We start from the raw sequence: 25,644 nt of genomic DNA, 5'->3' as shown, positions 1-25,644 counted from the left end.
CCAAGGAGTTTACAGGAAGTCACTGTAGATGTATTTAATAAATACACCCCAATTCATTTTACTACGTTGGGCACATTCAAACGAGTCAGTGGGTATACTAAATTCCTATATAGGGCACTACTTTTGACCCACTATGGGCCCTGGTCAAAAGCAGAGGTGGAAAAAGTATTAAATTGTCATACTTGGGTAAAAGAAAAGATTATTTAATAGAAATTATTCACGGAAAAGTGAATGTCACGCAGTAAAATACAACTTGAGTAAAAGTCAAAGTATTTGGTTTGAAATATACTTAAGTATCAAAAGTAAAAGTATAAATCACTTCAAATTCCTTATATTAAGCAAACCAGACAACACGATTTTCTCGTTTTTGTTATTTTACGGATAGCCAGGGGAACACATTTACAAACAAAGCATTTGTGTTTAGTGAGTCCTCCAGATCAGAGGCAGTAGGGATGACCAGGGATGTTCTCTGTTTAGTGAGTCCTCCAGATCAGATACAGTAGGGACGACCAGGGGTATTCTCTGTTTAGTGAGTCCTCCAGATCAGAGGCAGTACCGGGACGACCAGGATGTTCTCTGTTTAGTGAGTCCTCCAGATCAGAGGCAGTAGGGATGACCAGGGATGTTCTCTGTTTAGTGAGTCCTCCAGATCAGAGGCAGTAGGGATGACCAGGGATGTTCTCTGTTTAGTGAGTCCTCCAGATCAGATACAGTAGGGACGACCAGGGATGTTCTCTGTTTAGTGAGTCCTCCCAGATCAGAGGCAGTAGGGATGACCAGGGATGTTCTCTGTTTAGTGAGTCCTCCAGATCAGAGGCAGTAGGGACGACCTGGGATGTTCTCTGTTTAGTGAGTCCTCCAGATCAGAGGCAGTAGGGATGACCAGGGATGTTCTCTGTTTAGTGAGTCCTCCAGATCAGAGGTAGTAGGGACGACCAGGGATGTTCTCTGTTTAGTGAGTCCTCCAGATCAGAGGCAGTAGGGATGACCAGGGGATGTTCTCTGTTTAGTGAGTCCTCCAGATCAGAGGCAGTAGGGATGACCCAGGGATGTTCTCTGTTTAGTGAGTCCTCCAGATCAGAGGCAGTAGGGACGACCTGGGATGTTCTCTGTTTAGTGAGTCCTCCAGATCAGAGGCAGTAGGGATGACCAGGATGTTCTCTGTTTAGTGAGTCCTCCAGATCAGAGGCAGTAGGGGATGACCAGGGATGTTCTCTGTTTAGTGAGTCCTCAGATCAGAGGCTGTAGGGACGACCAGAGATGTTCTCTGTTTAGTGAGTCCTCCAGATCAGAGGCAGTAGGGATGACCAGGGATGTTCTCTGTTTAGTGAGTCCTCCAGATCAGAGGTAGTAGGGACGACCAGGGATGTTCTCTGTTTAGTGAGTCCTCCAGATCAGAGGCAGTAGGGATGACCAGGGATATTCTCTGTTTAGTGAGTCCTCCAGATCAGAGGCAGTAGGGATGACCAGGGATGTTCTCTGTTTAGTGAGTCCCTCCAGATCAGAGGCTGTAGGGACGACCAGAGATGTTCTCTGTTTAGTGAGTCCTCCAGATCAGAGGCAGTAGGGATGACCAGGGATGTTCTCTGTTTAGTGAGTCCTCCAGATCAGAGGCAGTAGGGATGACCAGGGATGTTCTCTTGTTTAGTGAGTCCTCCAGATCAGAGGCAGTAGGGATGACCAGGGATGTTCTCTGTTTAGTGAGTCCTCCAGATCAGAGGCAGTGGGGACGACTCAGGGATGTTCTCTGTTTAGTGAGTCCTCCAGATCAGAGGCAGTAGGGATGACCAGGGATGTTCTCTGTTTAGTGAGTCCTCCAGATCAGAGGCAGTAGGGATGACCAGGATGTTCTCTGTTTAGTGAGTCCTCCAGATCAGAGGCAGTAGGGACGACCAGGGATGTTCTCTGTTTAGTGAGTCCCTCCAGATCAGAGGCAGTAGGGATGACCAGGGATGTTCTCTGTTTAGTGAGTCCTCCAGATCAGAGACAGTAGGGAGCGACCAGGATGTTCTCTTGATAAGGTTGTGTGAATTTGACCATTTTCCTGTTCTGCTAAGCATTCTACATGTAACAGTACTTTTAGGTGTCAAGGAAAATGTACAGACATTATTTTCATTCTGAATGTAGTGAAGTAAAAGTTATCAATAGTAAAAAAATATATATATATATAAATAGTAAAGTACAGATACCCCCCCAAAAATGACATAAGTAGTACTTTAAAGTATTTTTTACTTAAGTACTTTACACCACTGGTCAAAAGTAGTACACTATGTTAGAGAACGGAGTGCCATTTAGGACAAAGCCAGTGTGTGATTGAAACCCGGACGGAACTGAGGCAGTAGGTCTGCTCCACCTTCACCACCAGTTTCTTGGTGGAGATCTTCAGGTGGCTGTTGGTGCTGCTCACAAACATCTTCGAGGAGCAAGAAGAACACAGACATCTCCCCAGAGCCTGTCTCCACATGATCCTGACAGAGACAACACAAGGAGCAAAATGGAATGACTACAAGGTTATGAAAAGGAGACTTCACAAATAACCAGGGACAAAACTTTCACTGGGGGAGACATGACCCCCCCACACACACACACATTCTGAAATTGCATTTTTGTCCCCCCCCAGTTTTATTATTGCACTGTGATGCAAAAAGAGGCATGCTGAAGGATCATACAGACACCTCAGGCGTGAGACACAGAGTAGGTGAACGGATGATCTCCGCATGTGTGGTTCCCACCGTGAAGCATGGAGGAGGAGGTGTGATGGTGCTTTGCTGGTGACACTATTAGTGATTTGTTTAGATTTCAAGGCACGCTTAACCAGCATGGCTATCACAGCATTCTGCAGCGATATGCCATCCCATCTGGTTTGGGCTTAGTGGGACTATCATTTGTTTTTCAACAGGACAATGACCCAACACACCTCCAGGCTGTGTAAGGGCTATTTGACCAAGAAGCAGGGTGCTGCATCAGATGACCCGGCCTCCACAATTACCCGACCTCAACCCAATTGAGATGGTTTGGATGAGTTGGACCGCAGAGTGAAGGAAAAGCAGCCAACAAGTGCTCAGCATATGTGAGAACTCCAAGACTGTTGGAAAAGCATTCCAGGTGAAGATGGTTGAGAGAATGCCAAGAGTGTGCAAAACTGTCATCAAGGCAAAGAGTGACAATTTTTTATTTTTTTACATATTTTTTTTTTAACATAATTCCATATGTGTAATTTCATAGTTTTGATGTCTTCACTATTATTCTACAATGAAAATAGTAAAAATAAAGACCGGTTACTGTATATGTATATATGTATATATATCACTAGATTTGATTTATTACCAGATTAAGGGTACACTGTGCAACTTTCATAGGGTTTGGATGCCCTATATGGAATACTATACGACTACAGGAGTCTGTATTGACAACATGCCCACGTCAGGGGAGATACCTATTTAGGCAATCCCTAGCTGCTGGGCTGCTCAGTCCTGGCCCTGGGGGGGGTCTGACCTGGGCCAGGACTGAGGTTGACACTCTGGCTTCGACCTAACACACCTGGAACCAATAATGAATGTTTTCTCTAAGATCCTAAAGCTGAGTGGGGTGTGTTGGGTTGCTGTAGGGCGGTGGGCCCTTAGGGGGCAGGACGGGCGATCCAGCTATATTGTGTACAAGTAAAAAGAGCACTACAGCTTATGCCTATGATATGAATCACAGCGCCTCCCGGCGCCACCGGCCCGCCCTCTGGCGCCACCGGCCCGCCCTCTGGCGCCACCGGCCCGCCCTCTGGCGCCACCGGCCCGCCCTCTGGCGCCACCGGCCCGCCCTCTGGCGCCACCGGCCCGCCCTCTGGCGCCCTCTGGCAACTTCTCACCATTACAATAACAGGGGAGGTTAACAAATTACCTGGGAGAGAGCCCCCCAGATCCCTGCAAGGTTATGTCCCTACCACTTCCAAAAACCAAAGTTGGGCCCCTGAAAATAACAGCCATTTACTGTTGCCATAGTCTCACCTTTCCTTTGAAACCCCTCTAGGAGATGGCAGACAGTACAACCCCTGGTCTGTTCCATGCTCCTTATAGGGGATATTAGCTCCCCTGAACCAGGTGAACCAGGTGATAACTTGCTGGTCTAGAAGCTCCCCTGAACCAGGTGATAACTTGCTGGTCTGGATGCTCACCTGTACCAGGTGAAGCAGGTCTAAAGTTCCCCTGAACCAGGTCTAGAAGCTCCCCTGAACCAGGTGAAGCAGGTCTAGAAGTTCCCCTGAACCAGGTCTAGAAGCTCCCCTGAACCAGGTGATAACAGCAAACACACCCCGATCTATAACGGTCTCACCTGAACTCTGAACCAGGAGAATCTGCTGGCCGGCAGGTCAAGGGCCAGTTGTAGTATCTGGTGTTGAAGGACTGGAGGGACCTCCTCTCTCATACCTTTCTCTGACCACGATACCTGGAGAGAGAGACAAAATACAATACCTTTAAAACTAAACATTTACTTGGACATGATCCCTGAAGATTGACACAATCAGTGGATGATTTCACAGGCCTTTTTGGATAGCAGTATGGATACTCAGAACGATGGGATAATACAGAAGTTGTGTTAATGTAGTAACAGAACGGAAGGCAAATTAATGGATTTTAACATTCTGTTAGTACATCAAGGCGGCAACTTCCATATTTTTAACAGATCAATCAATCGATGAATCAATCGATCGTCCATCCATAGAGTTTATAGAGCAGTACCTTTGAGCAGCTTGCTGAAGTCAAACTTGCTCTGGCTGACCAGATGGGGTACCACCTTCTGGTAGAGACACATGACCTGAAGGATGAGGGCCTTCAGGAGGATGACCTCTGGAGACTCGGGGACTGACGGGGCTGGAGGAGAAAGGAGAGACAGAGACAGATGGGAGAGACAGACAGACAGACAGACAGACAGACGGGAAAGACAGACAGACGGGAAAGACGAGACAGACGGGAAAGACAGACAGACGGAAAAGACGAGACAGACGGGAGAGACAGACAGACAGACAGACAGACAGACGGGAAAGACAGACAGACGGGGAGAGACAGACAGACAGACGGGAAAGACAGACAGACAGACGGGAAAGACGAGACAGACAGACAGACAGACGGAAAGACGAGACAGACAGACGGGAAAGACAGACAGACAGATAGATGGGAAAGACAGACAGACAGATAGATGGGAAAGACAGACAGACAGATAGATGGGAAAGACAGAGAGATGGGAAAGAGAGAGAGACAGACAGATGAGACAGACAGTAGAGACAGACAGTAGAGACAGACAGATGCGACAGACAGATGCGACAGACAGTAGAGACAGACAGTAGAGACAGACAGTAGAGACAGACAGTAGAGACAGACAGTAGAGACAGACAGACAGATGAGACAGACAGTAGAGACAGACAGATGAGACAGACAGTAGAGACAGACAGATGAGACAGACAGTAGAGACAGACAGTAGAGACAGACAGTAGAGACAGACAGTAGAGACAGACAGTAGAGACAGACAGACAGATGCGACAGACAAACAGATGCGACAGACAAACAGACAGACGCACGGGAAGAGAGAGACAGGAGAGAGTCAGTCAGTCACCCCTTGTTCAATTAAAGAGAGTTAGTCAGGACAATATAGAAATGAGGAAAAACACCATATTGGTTAAGGACTAGGTCTATTTCCCACGATGTATGAAGAGAGAGTTAGAATTATAATTCTAAGGAAGAGAACAATCCACTGACTGTAAATATATTAGAATATAAGACATCTACCAGGTTGTTGAACTTTAGCTGCCTCCTCTTTGACATCTCCTTCCTTCTTCCCTTCCTTCCCTCCTTTCTCCTTCTTGGTCAGCGACTGCCATTTGGACACGATGCTGGTCATGTCCGGTAGAACCTACAGAGAGAACATGGACGCCCCCCCCCCTGAGTTCAGTTGATCTCCTTCACTCTGTTGACGTTGTGCAGCAGTCAGTGTGAGAGAACCTGTTTGCTGGTGCAGAGTGGTCATTCAGTCAGATAAAAGGTGCTTATCATTGGCTCTACATGGGCAGTATTGCATTTAGTTTAGTAGCTAGGAGGTCTACTGTATGTTGTCTACCCCAGTAGGTCCACAGTTCTACAGTAGGTCCACAGTCCTACAGTAGGTCCACAGTTCTACAGTAGGTCCACAGTACTACAGTAGGTAGGAGGTCGACTGTATGTTGTCTTTCCCAGTAGCTCCACAGTAGTACAGTAGGTCCACAGTAGTACAGTAGGTTTACAGTACTACAGTAGGACTACAGTACTAAATCTACAGAATCACTTTTATTCTCCAAGTACATTTACACAAACCTGGAATTTCACTAAGTGAATTAGTGCTGCCAGCAATAGATACATATACAGACAGACTACAGACAGACAGACAAGGCAGACAGACTACAGACAGGAGTTTAGACAAAGTCAACATACAGTATATACAATATAACTACAGTAAACATAAAAGTCTATGTTACCTCCCTGTACTGCTGTGTGAAGTCCTGTACCGCTGTGTGAAGTCCTGTACGTTACCTCCCCTGTACCGCTGTGTGAAGTCCTGTATGTTACCTCCCTGTACCGCTGTGTGAAGTCCTGTATGTTACCTCCTGTACCGCTGTGTGAAGTCCTGTATGTTACCTCCCTGTACCGCTGTGTGAAGTCCTGTACCGCTGTGTGAAGTCCTGTATGTTACCTCCCTGTACCGCTGTGTGAAGTCCTGTATGTTACCTCCCTGTACTGCTGTGTGAAGTCCTGTATGTTACCTCCCTGTACCGCTGTGTGGAAGTCCTGTACCGCTGTGTGAAGTCCTGTATGTTACCTCCCTGTACTGCTGTGTGAAGTCCTGTATGTTACCTCCCTGTACCGCTGTGTGAAGTCCTTTATGTTACCTCCCTGTACTGCTGTGTGAAGGCCTGTATGTTACCTCCCTGTACCGCTGTGTGAAGTCCTGTACCGCTGTGTGAAGTCCTGTATGTTACCTCCCTGTACTGCTGTGTGAAGTCCTGTATGTTACCTCCCCTGTACCGCTGTGTGAAGTCCTGTATGTTACCTCCCTGTACCGCTGTGTGAAGTCCTGTATGTTACCTCCCTGTACCGCTGTGTGAAGTCCTGTATGATACCTCCCTGTACCGCTGTGTGAAGTCCTGTATGTTACCTCCCCTGTACCGCTGTGTGAAGTCCTGTATGATACCTCCCTGTACCGCTGTGTGAAGTCCTGTATGTTACCTCCCTGTACCGCTGTGTGAAGTCCTGTATGTTACCTCCCTGTACCGCTGTGTGAAGTCCTGTATGTTACCTCCTGTACCGCTGTGTGAAGTCCTGTATGTTACCTCCCTGTACCGCTGTGTGAAGTCCTGTATGATACCTCCCTGTACCGCTGTGTGAAGTCCTGTACCGCTGTGTGAAGTCCTGTATGTTACCTCCCTGTACTGCTGTGTGAAGTCCTGTATGTTACCTCCCTGTACCGCTGTGTGAAGTCCTGTATGTTACCTCCCTGTACTGCTGTGTGAAGTCCTGTATGTTACCTCCCTGTACCGCTGTGTGAAGTCCTGTATGTTACCTCCCTGTACCGCTGTGTGAAGTCCTGTACCGCTGTGTGAAGTCCTGTATGTTACCTCCCTGTACCGCTGTGTGAAGTCCTGTATGTTACCTCCCTGTACCGCTGTGTGAAGTCCTGTATGATACCTCCCTGTACCGCTGTGTGAAGTCCTGTATGATACCTCCCCTGTACTGCTGTGTGAAGTCCTGTACCGCTGTGTGAAGTCCTGTACCGCTGTGTGAAGTCCTGTACCGCTGTGTGAAGTCCTGTATGTTACCTCCCTGTACTGCTGTGTGAAGTCCTGTATGTTACCTCCTGTACCGCTGTGTGAAGTCCTGTATGTTACCTCCCTGTACTGCTGTGTGAAGTCCTGTATGTTACCTCCCTGTACCGCTGTGTGAAGTCCTGTATGATACCTCCCTGTACCGCTGTGTGAAGTCCTGTATAATACCTCCCTGTACCGCTGTGTGAAGTCCTGTATGTTACCTCCCTGTACCGCTGTGTGAAGTCCTGTATGTTACCTCCCTGTACTGCTGTGTGAAGTCCTGTATGTTACCTACCTGTACCTCCCTGTACTGCTGTGTGAAGTCCTGTACCGCTGTGTGAAGTCCTGTATGTTACCTCCCTGTACCGCTGTGTGAAGTCCTGTATGTTACCTCCCTGTACCGCTGTGTGAAGTCCTGTATGTTACCTCCCTGTACCGCTGTGTGAAGTCCTGTATGTTACCTCCCTGTACCGCTGTGTGAAGTCCTGTATGTTACCTCCCTGTACCGCTGTGTGAAGTCCTGTATGTTACCTCCCTGTACCGCTGTGTGAAGTCCTGTACTGCTGTGTGAAGTCCTGTATGTTACCTCCCTGTACTGCTGTGTGAAGTCCTGTATGTTACCTCCCTGTACCGCTGTGTGAAGTCCTGTATGTTTACCTCCCTGTACCGCTGTGTGAAGTCCTGTATGTTACCTCCCTGTACCGCTGTGTGAAGTCCTGTATGTTACCTCCCTGTACCGCTGTGTGAAGTCCTGTATGTTACCTCCCTGTACTGCTGTGTGAAGTCCTGTATGTTACCTCCCTGTACCGCTGTGTGAAGTCCTGTATGTTACCTCCCTGTACCGCTGTGTGAAGTCCTGTACCGCTGTGTGAAGTCCTGTATGTTACCTCCCTGTACTGCTGTGTGAAGTCCTGTATGTTACCTCCCTGTACCGCTGTGTGAAGTCCTGTACCGCTGTGTGAAGTCCTGTATGTTTACCTCCCTGTACCGCTGTGTGAAGTCCTGTATGTTACCTCCCTGTACCGCTGTGTGAAGTCCTGTATGTTACCTCCCTGTACTGCTGTGTGAAGTCCTGTATGTTACCTCCCTGTACCGCTGTGTGAAGTCCTGTACCGCTGTGTGAAGTCCTGTATGTTACCTCCCTGTACCGCTGTGTGAAGTCCTGTACTGCTGTGTGAAGTCCTGTATGTTACCTCCTGTACCGCTGTGTGAAGTCCTGTATGTTACCTCCCTGTACCGCTGTGTGAAGTCCTGTATGATACCTCCCTGTACCGCTGTGTGAAGTCCTGTACTGCTGTGTGAAGTCCTGTATGTTACCTCCCTGTACCGCTGTGTGAAGTCCTGTATGTTACCTCCCTGTACCGCTGTGTGAAGTCCTGTACCGCTGTGTGAAGTCCTGTATGTTACCTCCCTGTACTGCTGTGTGAAGTCCTGTATGTTACCTCCCTGTACCGCTGTGTGAAGTCCTGTATGTTACCTCCCTGTACCGCTGTGTGAAGTCCTGTACCCGCTGTGTGAAGTCCTGTATGATACCTCCCTGTACCGCTGTGTGAAGTCCTGTGTGATACCTCCCTGTACCGCTGTGTGAAGTCCTGTATGATACCTCCCCTGTACCGCTGTGTGAAGTCCTGTATGTTACCTCCCTGTACTGCTGTGTGAAGTCCTGTATGTTACCTCCCTGTACCGCTGTGTGAAGTCCTGTACCGCTGTGTGAAGTCCTGTATGTTACCTCCCTGTACTGCTGTGTGAAGTCCTGTATGTTACCTCCCTGTACCGCTGTGTGAAGTCCTGTACCGCTGTGTGAAGTCCTGTATGTTACCTCCCTGTACCGCTGTGTGAAGTCCTGTACTGCTGTGTGAAGTCCTGTATGTTTACCTCCCTGTACCGCTGTGTGAAGTCCTGTATGTTACCTCCCTGTACCGCTGTGTGAAGTCCTGTATGATACCTCCCTGTACCGCTGTGTGAAGTCCTGTACTGCTGTGTGAAGTCCTGTATGTTACCTCCCTGTACCGCTGTGTGAAGTCCTGTATGTTACCTCCCTGTACCGCTGTGTGAAGTCCTGTACCGCTGTGTGAAGTCCTGTATGTTACCTCCCTGTACTGCTGTGTGAAGTCCTGTATGTTACCTCCCTGTACCGCTGTGCTTGAAGTCCTGTATGTTACCTCCCTGTACCGCTGTGTGAAGTCCTGTACCGCTGTGTGAAGTCCTGTATGATACCTCCCCTGTACCGCTGTGTGAAGTCCTGTATGATACCTCCCTGTACCGCTGTGTGAAGTCCTGTATGATACCTCCCTGTACCGCTGTGTGAAGTCCTGTATGTTACCTCCCTGTACTGCTGTGTGAAGTCCTGTATGTTACCTCCCTGTACCGCTGTGTGAAGTCCTGTACCGCTGTGTGAAGTCCTGTATGTTACCTCCCTGTACCGCTGTGTGAAGTCCTGTATGATACCTCCCTGTACCGCTGTGTGAAGTCCTGTATGATACCTCCCTGTACTGCTGTGTGAAGTCCTGTACCGCTGTGTGAAGTCCTGTACCGCTGTGTGAAGTCCTGTATGTTACCTCCCTGTACTGCTGTGTGAAAGTCCTGTATGTTACCTCCCCTGTACCGCTGTGTGAAGTCCTGTATGTTACCTCCCTGTACTGCTGTGTGAAGTCCTGTATGTTACCTCCCTGTACCGCTGTGTGAAGTCCTGTATGATACCTCCCTGTACCGCTGTGTGAAGTCCTGTATGATACCTCCCTGTACCGCTGTGTGAAGTCCTGTATGTTACCTCCCTGTACCGCTGTGTGAAGTCCTGTATGTTACCTCCCTGTACTGCTGTGTGAAGTCCTGTATGTTACCTCCCTGTACCGCTGTGTGAAGTCCTGTATGTTACCTCCCTGTACCGCTGTGTGAAGTCCTGTGTGTTACCTCCCTGTACCGCTGTGTGAAGTCCTGTATGTTACCTCCCTGTACCGCTGTGTGAAGTCCTGTATGTTACCTCCCTGTACCGCTGTGTGAAGTCCTGTATGTTACCTCCCTGTACCGCTGTGTGAAGTCCTGTATGTTACCTCCCTGTACCGCTGTGTGAAGTCCTGTATGTTACCTCCCTGTACCGCTGTGTGAAGTCCTGTATGTTTACCTCCCTGTACCGCTGTGTGAAGTCCTGTATGTTACCTCCCTGTACCGCTGTGTGAAGTCCTGTATGTTACCTCCCTGTACCGCTGTGTGAAGTCCTGTATGTTACCTCCCTGTACCGCTGTGTGAAGTCCTGTACCGCTGTGTGAAGTCCTGTATGTTACCTCCCTGTACTGCTGTGTGAAGTCCTGTATGTTACCTCCCTGTACTGCTGTGTGAAGTCCTGTATGTTACCTCCCTGTACTGCTGTGTGAAGTCCTGTATGTTACCTCCCTGTACTGCTGTGTGAAGTCCTGTATGTTACCTCCCTGTACCGCTGTGTGAAGTCCTGTATGTTACCTCCCTGTACCGCTGTGTGAAGTCCTGTATGTTACCTCCCTGTACCGCTGTGTGAAGTCCTGTATGTTACCTCCCTGTACCGCTGTGTGAAGTCCTGTATGTTACCTCCCTGTACCGCTGTGTGAAGTCCTGTATGTTACCTCCCTGTACTGCTGTGTGAAGTCCTGTATGTTACCTCCCTGTACCGCTGTGTGAAGTCCTGTACCGCTGTGTGAAGTCCTGTATGTTACCTCCCTGTACCGCTGTGTGAAGTCCTGTACCGCTGTGTGAAGTCCTGTATGTTACCTCCCTGTACCGCTGTGTGAAGTCCTGTACTGCTGTGTGAAGTCCTGTATGTTACCTCCCTGTACCGCTGTGTGAAGTCCTGTATGTTACCTCCCTGTACCGCTGTGTGGAAGTCCCTGTATGTTACCTCCCTGTACCGCTGTGTGAAGTCCTGTATGTTACCTCCCTGTACCGCTGTGTGAAGTCCTGTACCGCTGTGTGAAGTCCTGTATGTTACCTCCCTGTACCGCTGTGTGAAGTCCTGTACCGCTGTGTGAAGGCCTGTATGTTACCTCCCTGTACTGCTGTGTGAAGTCCTGTATGTTACCTCCCTGTACTGCTGTGTGAAGTCCTGTACCGCTGTGTGAAGTCCTGTATGATACCTCCCTGTACTGCTGTGTGAAGTCCTGTATGTTACCTCCCTGTACCGCTGTGTGAAGTCCTGTATGTTACCTCCCTTACCGCTGTGTGAAGTCCTGTATGTTACCTCCCTGTACCGCTGTGTGAAGTCCTGTATGTTACCTCCCTGTACCGCTGTGTGAAGTCCTGTATGTTACCTCCCTGTACCGCTGTGTGAAGTCCTGTATGTTACCTCCCTGTACCGCTGTGTGAAGTCCTGTATGTTACCTCCCTGTACCGCTGTGTGAAGTCCTGTATGTTACCTCCCTGTACTGCTGTGTGAAGTCCTGTATGTTACCTCCCTGTACCGCTGTGTGAAGTCCTGTATGTTACCTCCCTGTACCGCTGTGTGAAGTCCTGTACCGCTGTGTGAAGTCCTGTATGTTACCTCCCTGTACTGCTGTGTGAAGTCCTGTATGTTACCTCCCTGTACCGCTGTGTGAAGTCCTGTACCGCTGTGTGAAGTCCTGTATGTTACCTCCCTGTACCGCTGTGTGAAGTCCTGTATGTTACCTCCCTGTACCGCTGTGTGTGAAGTCCTGTATGTTACCTCCCCTGTACCGCTGTGTGAAGTCCTGTATGTTACCTCCCTGTACCGCTGTGTGAAGTCCTGTATGTTTACCTCCCTGTACCGCTGTGTGAAGTCCTGTATGTTACCTCCCTGTACCGCTGTGTGAAGTCCTGTATGTTACCTCCCCTGTACCGCTGTGTGAAGGCCTGTATGTTACCTCCCTGTACCGCTGTGTGAAGTCCTGTATGTTACCTCCCTGTACCGCTGTGTGAAGTCCTGTATGTTACCTCCCTGTACCGCTGTGTGAAGTCCTGTATGTTACCTCCCTGTACCGCTGTGTGAAGTCTGTTACCTTGCCGAGTGCCTCCCTGTACCGCTGTGTGAAGTCCTGTACCGCTGTGTGAAGTCCTGTATGTTACCTCCCTGTACCGCTGTGTGAAGTCCTGTATGTTACCTCCCTGTACTGCTGTGTGAAGTCCTGTATGTTACCTCCCTGTACCGCTGTGTGAAGTCCTGTATGTTACCTCCCTGAACCGCTGTGTGAAGTCCTGTATGTTACCTCCCTGTACTGCTGTGTGAAGTCCTGTACCGCTGTGTGAAGTCCTGTATGTTACCTCCCTGTACTGCTGTGTGAAGTCCTGTATGTTACCTCCCTGTACCGCTGTGTGTGAAGTCCTGTATGTTACCTCCCTGTACTGCTGTGTGAAGTCCTGTATGTTACCTCCCTGTACCGCTGTGTGAAGTCTGTTACCTTGCCGAGTGCCTCCCTGTACCGCTGTGTGAAGTCCTGTATGTTACCTCCCCTGTACCGCTGTGTGAAGTCCTGTATGTTACCTCCCTGTACCGCTGTGTGAAGTCCTGTATGTTACCTCCCTGTACCGCTGTGTGAAGTCCCTGTATGTTACCTCCCTGTACTGCTGTGTGAAGTCCTGTATGTTACCTCCCTGTACCGCTGTGTGAAGTCCTGTATGTTACCTCCCTGTACCGCTGTGTGAAGTCCTGTATGTTACCTCCCTGTACTGCTGTGTGAAGTCCTGTACCGCTGTGTGAAGTCCTGTATGTTACCTCCCTGTACTGCTGTGTGAAGTCCTGTATGTTACCTCCCTGTACCGCTGTGTGAAGTCCTGTATGTTACCTCCCTGTACCGCTGTGTGAAGTCCTGTATGTTACCTCCCTGTACCGCTGTGTGTGAAGGCCTGTATGTTACCTCCCCTGTACCGCTGTGTGAAGTCCTGTATGTTACCTCCCTGTACCGCTGTGTGAAGTCCTGTATGTTACCTCCCTGTACCGCTGTGTGAAGTCCTGTATGTTACCTCCTGTACCGCTGTGTGAAGTCCTGTATGTTACCTCCCTGTACCGCTGTGTGAAGTCTGTTACCTTGCCGAGCGCCTCCCTGTACTGCTGTGTGAAGTCCTCCATGGTGGCTGGGGTGTATAGATCAGAGGCGAGCCACACAGAGCGGTCCAGACACAACTCCATGTTCCTCTGAGCTCTCTTCAGAAGGAAGGGCATCAGGGACAAGGTCGTGTGCTGCACCACCGCGTTGGCAAACTGGGACAGACACACAGAGGAAAGATGGGTAAACAGCCCAGAGCTGGAAACATTGGGCAACAGTTATCACCACCAAAGTGAAAAGTCTGCTAAATAACCATTATTCTGTAACACGCGAGGCGCCCGTGAACTCACGTTGATGCCCTGCGTGAAGAAGGCCTTGTTACAGACGGGAGGAAGTGATGTCACCAGCACCATGGACAGGAGGCGGGGCAGAGGGACAACCTCTCTGGTCTGGAAGGCCTTGGATACCTCTGGCTGAGACTCGTAGATCTGAAATGACAGGAGAGAGTAGTCACAACAGCTAGCAAAATGACAGTGCCTATGATCGACGAGACAAGGGACGGCCAATGGTGACAGTCTCGGCAGATTCCCATTTTGTTTGTTGATTTCTGTATGCCGTCTCACTGCGATGTCTGATCTCTATACATTTACACAATAGAATACAGCTTAGAATTCTCTATGTTGTTGGTACCAAACGTTACAGACAGAACTGTCCCCGAGGTTTGAAACGTAACAAAATAACTTTATAAAACCCAATAATACAATGAAACAAACAGTTTCATAAAAACCTTCTTGAGCAGAGTGATGTTGTCCGTCCAGGCAGATTTGAGGCGAGGGTGAAGGAGTACTGTGTCTCCTTGAAGAACCTGGGCAGGATGTCAGGGCTGACCCTGAGTATATTGACCACCAGATCAGAGACCAGGTCATCCTCTGTAGCCTGTTTCAGCCCCACCACAAACTGCAGGAGCACAATGTTACCAGCCCTGGACAGACAGACACACAACAACAAGATCAGATCTATGTCTACTGTACAGACAGACACACAACAACAAGGTCAGGTCTATGTCTACTGTACAGACAGACACACAACAACAAGGTCAGGTCTATGTCTACTGTACAGACAGACACACAACAACAAGGTCAGGTCTATGTCTACTGTACAGACAGACACACAACAAGATCAGGTCTATGTCTACTGTACAGACAGACACACAACAACAAGATCAGGTCTATGTCTACTGTACAGACAGACACACAACAACAAGATCAGGTCTATGTCTACTGTACAGACAGACACACAACAACAAGATCAGGTCTATGTCTACTGTACAGACAGACACACAACAACAAGATCAGGTCTATGTCTACTGTACAGACAGACACACAACAAGATCAGGTCTATGTCTACTGTACAGACAGACACACAACAACAAGATCAGGTCTATGTCTACTGTACAGACAGACACACAACAACAAGATCAGATCTATGTCTACTGTACAGACAGACACACAACAACAAGATCAGGTCTATGTCTACTGTACAGACAGACACACAACAACAAGATCAGGTCTATGTCTACTGTACAGACAGACACACAACAACAAGATCAGGTCTATGTCTACTGTACAGACAGACACACAACAACAAGATCAGGTCTATGTCTACTGTACAGACAGACACACAACAAGATCAGGTCTATGTCTACTGTACAGACAGACACACAACAAGATCAGATCTATGTCTACTGTACAGACAGACACACAACAAGATCAGGTCTATGTCTACTGTACAGACAGACACACAACAAGATCAGGTCTATGTCTACTGTACAGACAGACACACAACAATATCAGGTCTATGTCTACTGTACAGACAGACACACAACAACAATATCAGGTCTATGTCTACTGTACAGACAGACACACAACAACAAGATCAGGTCTATGTCTACTGTACAGACAGACACACAACAAGATCAGGTCTATGTCTACTGTACAGACAGACACACAACAACAAGATCAGGTCTATGTCTACTGTACAGACAGACACACAACAACAAGATCAGGTCTATATCTACTGTACAGACAGACACACAACAACAAGATCAGGTCTATGTCTACTGTACAGACAGACACACAACAAGATCAGGTCCATGTCTACTGTACAGACAGACACACAACAACAAGATCAGGTCTATGTCTACTGTACAGACAGACACACAACAACAAGATCAGGTCTATGTCTACTGTACAGACAGACACACAACAACAAGATCAGGTCTATGTCTACTGTACAGACAGACACACAACAAGATCAGGTCTATGTCTACTGTACAGACAGACACACAACAACAATATCAGGTCTATGTCTACTGTACAGACAGACACACAACAAGATCAGGTCTATGTCTACTGTACAGACAGACACACAACAACAAGATCAGGTCTATGTCTACTGTACAGACAGACACACAACAAGATCAGGTCTATGTCTACTGTACAGACAGACACACAACAAGATCAGGTCTATGTCTACTGTACAGACAGACACACAACAACAAGATCAGGTCTATATCTACTGTACAGACAGACAGACACACAACAAGATCAGGTCTATGTCTACTGTACAGACAGACACACAACAACAAGATCAGATCTATGTCTACTGTACAGACAGACACACAACAAGATCAGGTCTATGTCTACTGTACAGACAGACACACAACAACAAGATCAGGTCTATGTCTACTGTACAGACAGACACACAACAAGATCAGGTCTATGTCTACTGTACAGACAGACACACAACAACAAGATCAGATCTATGTCTACTGTACAGACAGACACACAACAAGATCAGGTCTATGTCTACTGTACAGACAGACACACAACAAGATCAGGTCTATGTCTACTGTACAGACAGACACACAACAAGATCAGGTCTATGTCTACTGTACAGACAGACACACAACAAGATCAGGTCTATGTCTACTGTACAGACAGACACACAACAAGATCAGGTCTATGTCTACTGTACAGACAGACACACAACAAGATCAGGTCTATGTCTACTGTACAGACAGACACACAACAACAAGATCAGGTCTATGTCTACTGTACAGACAGACACACAACAACAAGATCAGGTCTATGTCTACTGTACAGACAGACACACAACAACAAGATCAGGTCTATGTCTACTGTACAGACAGACACACAACAACAAGATCAGATCTATGTCTACTGTACAGACAGACACACAACAAGATCAGGTCTATGTCTACTGTACAGACAGACACACAACAACAAGATCAGGTCTATGTCTACTGTACAGACAGACACACAACAAGATCAGGTCTATGTCTACTGTACAGACACACAACAACAAGATCAGGTCTATGTCTACTGTGCAGACAGACACACAACAAGATCAGATCTATGTCTACTGTACAGACAGACACACAACAAGATCAGGTCTATGTCTACTGTACAGACAGACACACAACAAGATCAGGTCTATGTCTACTGTACAGACAGACAGACAACAACAAGATCAGATCTATGTCTACTGTACAGACAGACACACAACAACAAGATCAGGTCTATGTCTACTGTACAGACAGACACACAACAAGATCAGGTCTATGTCTACTGTACAGACAGACACACAACAAGATCAGGTCTATGTCTACTGTACAGACAGACACACAACAAGATCAGATCTATGTCTACTGTACAGACAGACACACAACAAGATCAGGTCTATGTCTACTGTACAGACAGACACACAACAAGATCAGGTCTATGTCTACTGTACAGACAGACAGACAACAACAAGATCAGATCTATGTCTACTGTACAGACAGACACACAACAACAAGATCAGGTCTATGTCTACTGTACAGACAGACACACAACAAGATCAGGTCTATGTCTACTGTACAGACAGACACACAACAACATCAGGTCTATGTCTACTGTACAGACAGACACACAACAACAAGATCAGGTCTATGTCTACTGTACAGACAGACACACAACAACAAGATCAGATCTATGTCTACTGTACAGACAGACACACAACAACAAGATCAGGTCTATGTCTACTGTACAGACAGACACACAACAAGATCAGGTCTATGTCTACTGTACAGACAGACACACAACAAGATCAGGTCTATGTCTACTGTACAGACAGACACACACAAGATCGATCTATGTCTACTGTACAGACAGACACACAACAAGATCAGATCTATGTCTACTGTACAGACAGACACACAACAAGATCAGGTCTATGTCTACTGTACAGACAGACAACACACAACAACAAGATCAGGTCTATGTCTACTGTACAGACAGACACACAACAACAAGATCAGATCTATGTCTACTGTACAGACAACACACAACAACAAGATCAGGTCTATGTCTACTGTACAGACAGACACACAACAACAAGATCAGGTCTATGTCTACTGTACAGACAGACACACAACAAGATCAGGTCTATGTCTACTGTACAGACAGACACACAACAATATCAGATCTATGTCTACTGTACAGACAGACACACAACAAGATCAGGTCTATGTCTACTGTACAGACAGACACACAACAACAAGATCAGGTCTATGTCTACTGTACAGACAGACACACAACAACAAGATCAGGTCTATGTCTACTGTACAGACAGACACACAACAAGATCAGGTCTATGTCTACTGTACAGACAGACACACAACAATATCAGATCTATGTCTACTGTACAGACAGACACACAACAAGATCAGGTCTATGTCTACTGTACAGACAGACACACAACAACAAGATCAGGTCTATGTCTACTGTACAGACAGACACACAACAACAAGATCAGGTCTATGTCTACTGTACAGACAGACACACAACAAGATCAGGTCTATGTCTACTGTACAGACAGACACACAACAAGATCAGATCTATGTCTACTGTACAGACAGACACACAACAAGATCAGGTCTATGTCTACTGTACAGACAGACACACAACAAGATCGGGTCTATGTCTACTGTACAGACAGACACACCAGATCAGATCTATGTCTACTGTACAGACAGACACACAACAAGATCAGGTCTATGTCTACTGTACAGACAGACACACAACAATATCAGGTCTATGTCTACTGTACAGACAGACACACAACAAGATCAGGTCTATGTCTACTGTACAGACAGACACACAACAACAAGATCAGGTCTATGTCTACTGTCGACAGACACACAACAATATCAGGTCTATGTCTACTGTACAGACAGACACACAACAACAAGATCAGGTCTATGTCTACTGTACAGACAGACAGACACACAACAACAAGATCAGGTCTATGTCTACTGTACAGACAGACAGACACACAACAAGATCAGGTCTATGTCTACTGTACAGACAGACACACAACAACAAGATCAGGTCTATGTCTACTGTACAGACACACAACAACAATATCAGGTCTATGTCTACTGTACAGACAGACACACAACAACAAGATCAGGTCTATGTCTACTGTACAGACAGACAGACACACAACAACAAGATCAGGTCTATGTCTACTGTACAGACAAGAGACAGACACACAACAAGATCAGGTCTATGTCTACTGTACAGACAACACACAACAACAAGATCAGGTCTATGTCTACTGTACAGACACACCAACAACAAGATCGGTCTATGTCTACTGTACAGACAGACACACAACAACAAGATCAGGTCTATGTCTACTGTACAGACAGACACACAACAACAAGATCAGGTTATGTCTACTGTACGACGACACACAAAACAGATCGGTCTATGTCTACTGTACAAACAACACACAACAAGATCAGGTCTGTATGTCCACTGTACAGACAGACACACAACAACAAGATCAGGTCTATGTCTACTGTACAGACAGACACACAACAACAAGATCGATCTATGTCTACTGTACAGACAGACACACAACAAGATCAGATCTATGTGCTACTGTACAGACAGACACACAACAAGATCAGGTCTATGTCTACTGTACAGACAGACACACAACAAGATCGGTCTATGTCTACTGTACAGACAGACACAAACAAGATCAGATCTATGTCTACTGTACAGACAGACACACAACAATATCAGGTCTATGTCTACTGTACAGACAGACACACAACAAGATCAGGTCTATGTCTGCTGTACAGACAGACACACAACAATATCAGGTCTATGTCTACTGTACAGACAGACACACAACAACAAGATCAGGTCTATGTCTACTGTACAGACAGACACACAACAAGATCAGGTCTATGTCTACTGTACAGACAGACACACAACAACAAGATCAGGTCTATGTCTACTGTACAGACAGACACACAACAAGATCAGGTCTATGTCTACTGTACAGACAGACACACAACAACAAGATCAGGTCTATGTCTACTGTACAGACAGACACACAACAACAAGATCAGGTCTATGTCTACTGTACAGACAGACACACAACAACAAGATCAGGTCTATGTCTACTGTACAGACAGACACAAACAAGATCAGGTCTGTCTACTGTGACAACAGACACACAACAACAAGATCAGGTCTATGTCTACTGTACAGACAGACACACAACAAGATCAGGTCTATGTCTACTGTACAGACAGACACACAACAAGATCAGGTCTATGTCTACTGTACAGACGACACACAACAACAAGATCAGGTCTATGCTCTACTGTACAGACAGACACACAACAACAAGATCAGGTCTATGTCTACTGTACAGACAGACACACAACAACAAGATCAGGTCTATGTCTACTGTACAGACAGACACACAACAAGATCAGGTCTATGTCTACTGTACAGACAGACCACAACAAGATCAGGTCTATGTCTACTGTACAGACAGACACACAACAAGATCAGGTCTATGTCTACTGTACAGACAGACACACAACAACAAGATCAGGTCTATGTCTACTGTACAGACAGACACACAACAACAAATCAGGTCTATGTCTACTGTACAGACAGACACACAACAACAGATCAGGTCTATGTCTACTGTACAGACACACAACAACAAGATCAGGTCTATGTCTACTGTACAGACAGACACACAACAACAGATCAGGTCTATGTCTACTGTCAGACAGACACACAACAACAAGATCAGATCTTGTCTACTGTACAGACAGACACACAACAAGATCAGGTCTATGTCTACTGTACAGACAGACACACACAACAAGATCAGGTCTATGTCTACTGTACAGACAGACACACAACAAGATCAGATCTATGTCTACTGTGCAGACAGACACACAACAACAAGATCAGGTCTATGTCTACTGTACAGACAGACACACAACAAGATCAGGTCTATGTCTACTGTACAGACAGACACACAACAACAAGATCAGGTCTATGTCTACTGTACAGACAGACACACAACAACAAGATCAGATCTATGTCTACTGTACAGACAGACACACAACAAGATCAGGTCTTATGTCTACTGTACAGACAGACACACAACAAGATCAGATCTATGTCTACCGTACAGACAGACACACAACAAGATCAGATCTATGTCTACTGTACAGACAACACACAACCAAATCTCTATGTCTACTGTACAGACAGACACACAACAATATCAGGTCTATGTCTACTGTACAGACAGACACACAACAATATCAGGTCTATGTCTACTGTACAGACAGACAACAATATCAGGTCTATGTCTACTGTACAGACAGACACCAAATCGGTCTATGTCTACTGTACAGACAGACACAACAATATCAGGTCTATGTCTACTGTACAGACAGACACACAACAAGATCAGTCTATGTCTACTGTACAGACAGACACACAACAAAGATCAGGTCTATGTCTACTGTACAGACAGACACACAACAAGATCAGATCTATGTCTACGTGTACAGACAGACACACAACAACAAGATCAGGTCTACGTGTCTACTGTACAGACAGACACACAACAACAAGATCAGGTCTATGTCTACTGTACAGACAGACACACAACAACAAGATCAGGTCTATGTCTACTGTACAGACAGACACACAACAAGATCAGATCTATGTCTACTGTACAGACAGACACACAACAACAAGATCAGATCTATGTCTACTGTACAGACAGACACACAACAAAGATCAGATCTATGTCTACTGTACAGACAGACACACAACAAGATCAGTCTATGTCTACTGTACAGACAGACACACAACAACAAGATCAGGTCTATGTCTACTGTACAGACAGACACACAACAACAAGATCAGGTCTATGTCTACTGTACAGACAGACACACAACAACAAGATCAGGTCTATGTCTACTGTACAGACAGACACACAACAACAAGATCAGGTCTATGTCTACTGTACAGACAGACACACAACAACAAGATCAGGTCTATGTCTACTGTACAGACAGACACACAACAACAAGATCAGGTCTATGTCTACTGTACAGACAGACACACAACAAGATCAGGTCTATGTCTACTGTACAGACAGACACACAACAAGATCAGGTCTATGTCTACTGTACAGACAGACACACAACAAGATCAGGTCTATGTCTACTGTACAGACAGACACACAACAACAAGATCAGGTCTATGTCTACTCACAGACAGACACACAACAAGATCAGGTCTATGTCTACTGTACAGACAGACACACAACAAGATCAGGTCTATGTCTACTGTACAGACAGACACACAACAAGATCGGTCTATGTCTACTGTACAGACAGACACACAACAAGATCAGGTCTATGTCTACTGTACAGACAGACACACAACAAGATCAGGTCTATGTCTACTGTACAGACAGACACACAACAACAAGATCAGGTCTATGTCTACTGTACAGACAGACACACAACAACAAGATCAGGTCTATGTCTACTGTACAGACAGACACACAACAAGATCAGGTCTATGTCTACTGTACAGACAGACACACAACAAGATCAGATCTATGTCTACTGTACAGACAGACACACAACAACAAGATCAGGTCTATGTCTGACTGTACGGACAGACACACAACAACAAGAGATCAGGTCTATGTCTACTGTACAGACAGACACACAACAACGATCAGGTCTATGTCTACTGTACAGACAGACACACAACAAGATCAGGTCTATGTCTACGTACAGACAGACACACAACAAGATCAGGTCTATGTCTACTGTACAGACAGACACACAACAAGATCAGATCTATGTCTACTGTACAGACAGACACACAACAATATCAGGTCTATGTCTACTGGACAGACAGACACACAACAACAAGATCAGGTCTATGTCTACTGTACAGACAGACACACAACAACAAGATCAGGTCTATGTCTACTGTACAGACAGACACACAACAAGATCAGGTCTATGTCTACTGTACAGACAGACACACAACAACAAGATCGGTCTATGTCTACTGTGGCCAGACAGACAGACACACAACAAGATCAGGTCTATGTCTGCACTGTACAGACAGACACACAACAACAAGATCAGGTCTATGTCTACTGTACAGACAGACACACAACAAGATCAGGTCTATGTCTACTGTACAGACAAGACACACAACGGGATCAGGTCTAAGTCTACGTACAGACAGACACACAACAACAAGATCAGGTCTGTGTCTACTGTACAGACAGACACACAACAAGATCAGGTCTATGTCTACTGTACAGACAGACACACAACAACAAGATCAGGTCTATGTCTACTGTACAGACAGACACACAACAAGATCAGGTCTATGTCTACTGTACAGACAGACAGACACACAACAACAAGATCAGGTCTATGTCTACTGTACAGACAGACACACAACAACAAGATCGGTCTATGTCTACTGTACAGACAGACACACAACAACAAGATCAGGTCTATGTCTACTGTACAGACAGACACACAACAAGATCAGGTCTATGTCTACTGTACAGACAGACACACAACAACAAGATCAGGTCTATGTCTACTGTACAGACAGACACACAACAACAAGATCAGGTCTATGTCTACTGTACAGACAGACACACAACAAGATCAGGTCTATGTCTACTGTACAGACAGACACACAACAAGATCAGATCTATGTCTACTGTACAGACAGACACACAACAACAAGATCAGGTCTATGTCTACTGTACAGACAGACAGACACACAACAAGATCAGGTCTATGTCTACTGTACAGACAGACAGACACACAACAACAATATCAGGTCTATGTCTACTGTACAGACAGACACACAACAATATCAGGTCTATGTCTACTGTACAGACAGACACACAACAAGATCAGGTCTATGTCTACTGTACAGACAGACACACAACAACAAGATCAGGTCTATGTCTACTGTACAGACAGACACACAACAAGATCAGGTCTATGTCTACTGTACAGACAGACACACAACAAGATCAGGTCTATGTCTACTGTACAGACAGACACACAACAACAAGATCAGGTCTATGTCTACTGTACAGACAGACACACAACAACAAGATCAGGTCTATGCTCTACTGTACAGACAGACAGACACACAACAACAAGATCAGGTCTATGTCTACTGTACAGACAGACACACAACAACAAGATCAGGTCTATGTCTACTGTACAGACAGACACACAACAAGATCAGGTCTATGTCTACTGTACAGACAGACACACAACAACAAGATCAGGTCTATGTCTACTGTACAGACAGACACACAACAACAAGATCAGGTCTATGTCTACTGTACAGACAGACACACAACAAGATCAGGTCTATGTCTACTGTACAGACAGACACAACAATATCAGGTCTATGTCTACTGTACAGACAGACACACAACAAGATCAGGTCTATGTCTACTGTACAGACAGACACACAACAAGATCAGATCTATGTCTACTGTACAGACAGACACACAACAACAAGATCAGGTCTATGTCTACTGTACAGACAGACACACAACAACAAGATCAGGTCTATGTCTACTGTACAGACAGACACACAACAAGATCAGGTCTATGTCTACTGTACAGACAGACACACAACAACAAGATCAGGTCTATGTCTACTGTACAGACAGACACACAACAACAAGATCAGGTCTGTGTCTACTGTACAGACAGACACACAACAACAAGATCAGGTCTATGTCTACTGTACAGACAGACACACAACAACAAGATCAGGTCTATGTCTACTGTACAGACAGACACACAACAAGATCAGGTCTATGTCTACTGTACAGACAGACACACAACAAGATCAGATCTATGTCTACTGTACAGACAGACACACAACAACAAGATCAGGTCTATGTCTACTGTACAGACAGACAGACACACAACAAGATCAGGTCTATGTCTACTGTACAGACAGACAGACACACAACAACAATATCAGGTCTATGTCTACTGTACAGACAGACACACAACAACAAGATCAGGTCTATGTCTACTGTACAGACAGACACACAACAACAAGATCAGGTCTATGTCTACTGTACAGACAGACACACAACAAGATCAGGTCTATGTCTACTGTACAGACAGACACACAACAAGATCAGGTCTATGTCTACTGTACAGACAGACACACAACAACAAGATCAGGTCTATGTCTACTGTACAGACAGACACACAACAACAAGATCAGGTCTATGTCTACTGTACAGACAGACACACAACAACAAGATCAGGTCTATGTCTACTGTACAGACAGACACACAACAACAAGATCAGGTCTATGTCTACTGTACAGACAGACACACAACAAGATCAGGTCTATGTCT

General features: G+C 46.1%; 1 protein-coding gene across 1 annotated transcript in view; it reads right to left on the bottom strand.

Moving 5' to 3' along the window:
• The window catches only part of LOC106597389 (nucleolar pre-ribosomal-associated protein 1-like), an 88,773-nt gene that overhangs the window by 43,742 nt on the left and 19,387 nt on the right, over nt 1–25,644 (bottom strand). The window contains 9 exon segments of the mRNA XM_045704205.1: nt 2,354–2,416; nt 2,418–2,468; nt 4,324–4,424; nt 4,731–4,862; nt 5,775–5,898; nt 13,830–14,003; nt 14,139–14,276; nt 14,576–14,625; nt 14,628–14,770. Of these exon segments, the coding sequence (XP_045560161.1) occupies nt 2,354–2,416; nt 2,418–2,468; nt 4,324–4,424; nt 4,731–4,862; nt 5,775–5,898; nt 13,830–14,003; nt 14,139–14,276; nt 14,576–14,625; nt 14,628–14,770 (976 nt within the window).

This window comes from Salmo salar, chromosome ssa20 (genome assembly GCF_905237065.1).
Source record: "Salmo salar chromosome ssa20, Ssal_v3.1, whole genome shotgun sequence".
NCBI classification, from domain to species: Eukaryota; Metazoa; Chordata; class Actinopteri; order Salmoniformes; family Salmonidae; genus Salmo; species Salmo salar.
This window is presented reverse-complemented; position numbering and strand designations above follow the sequence as displayed.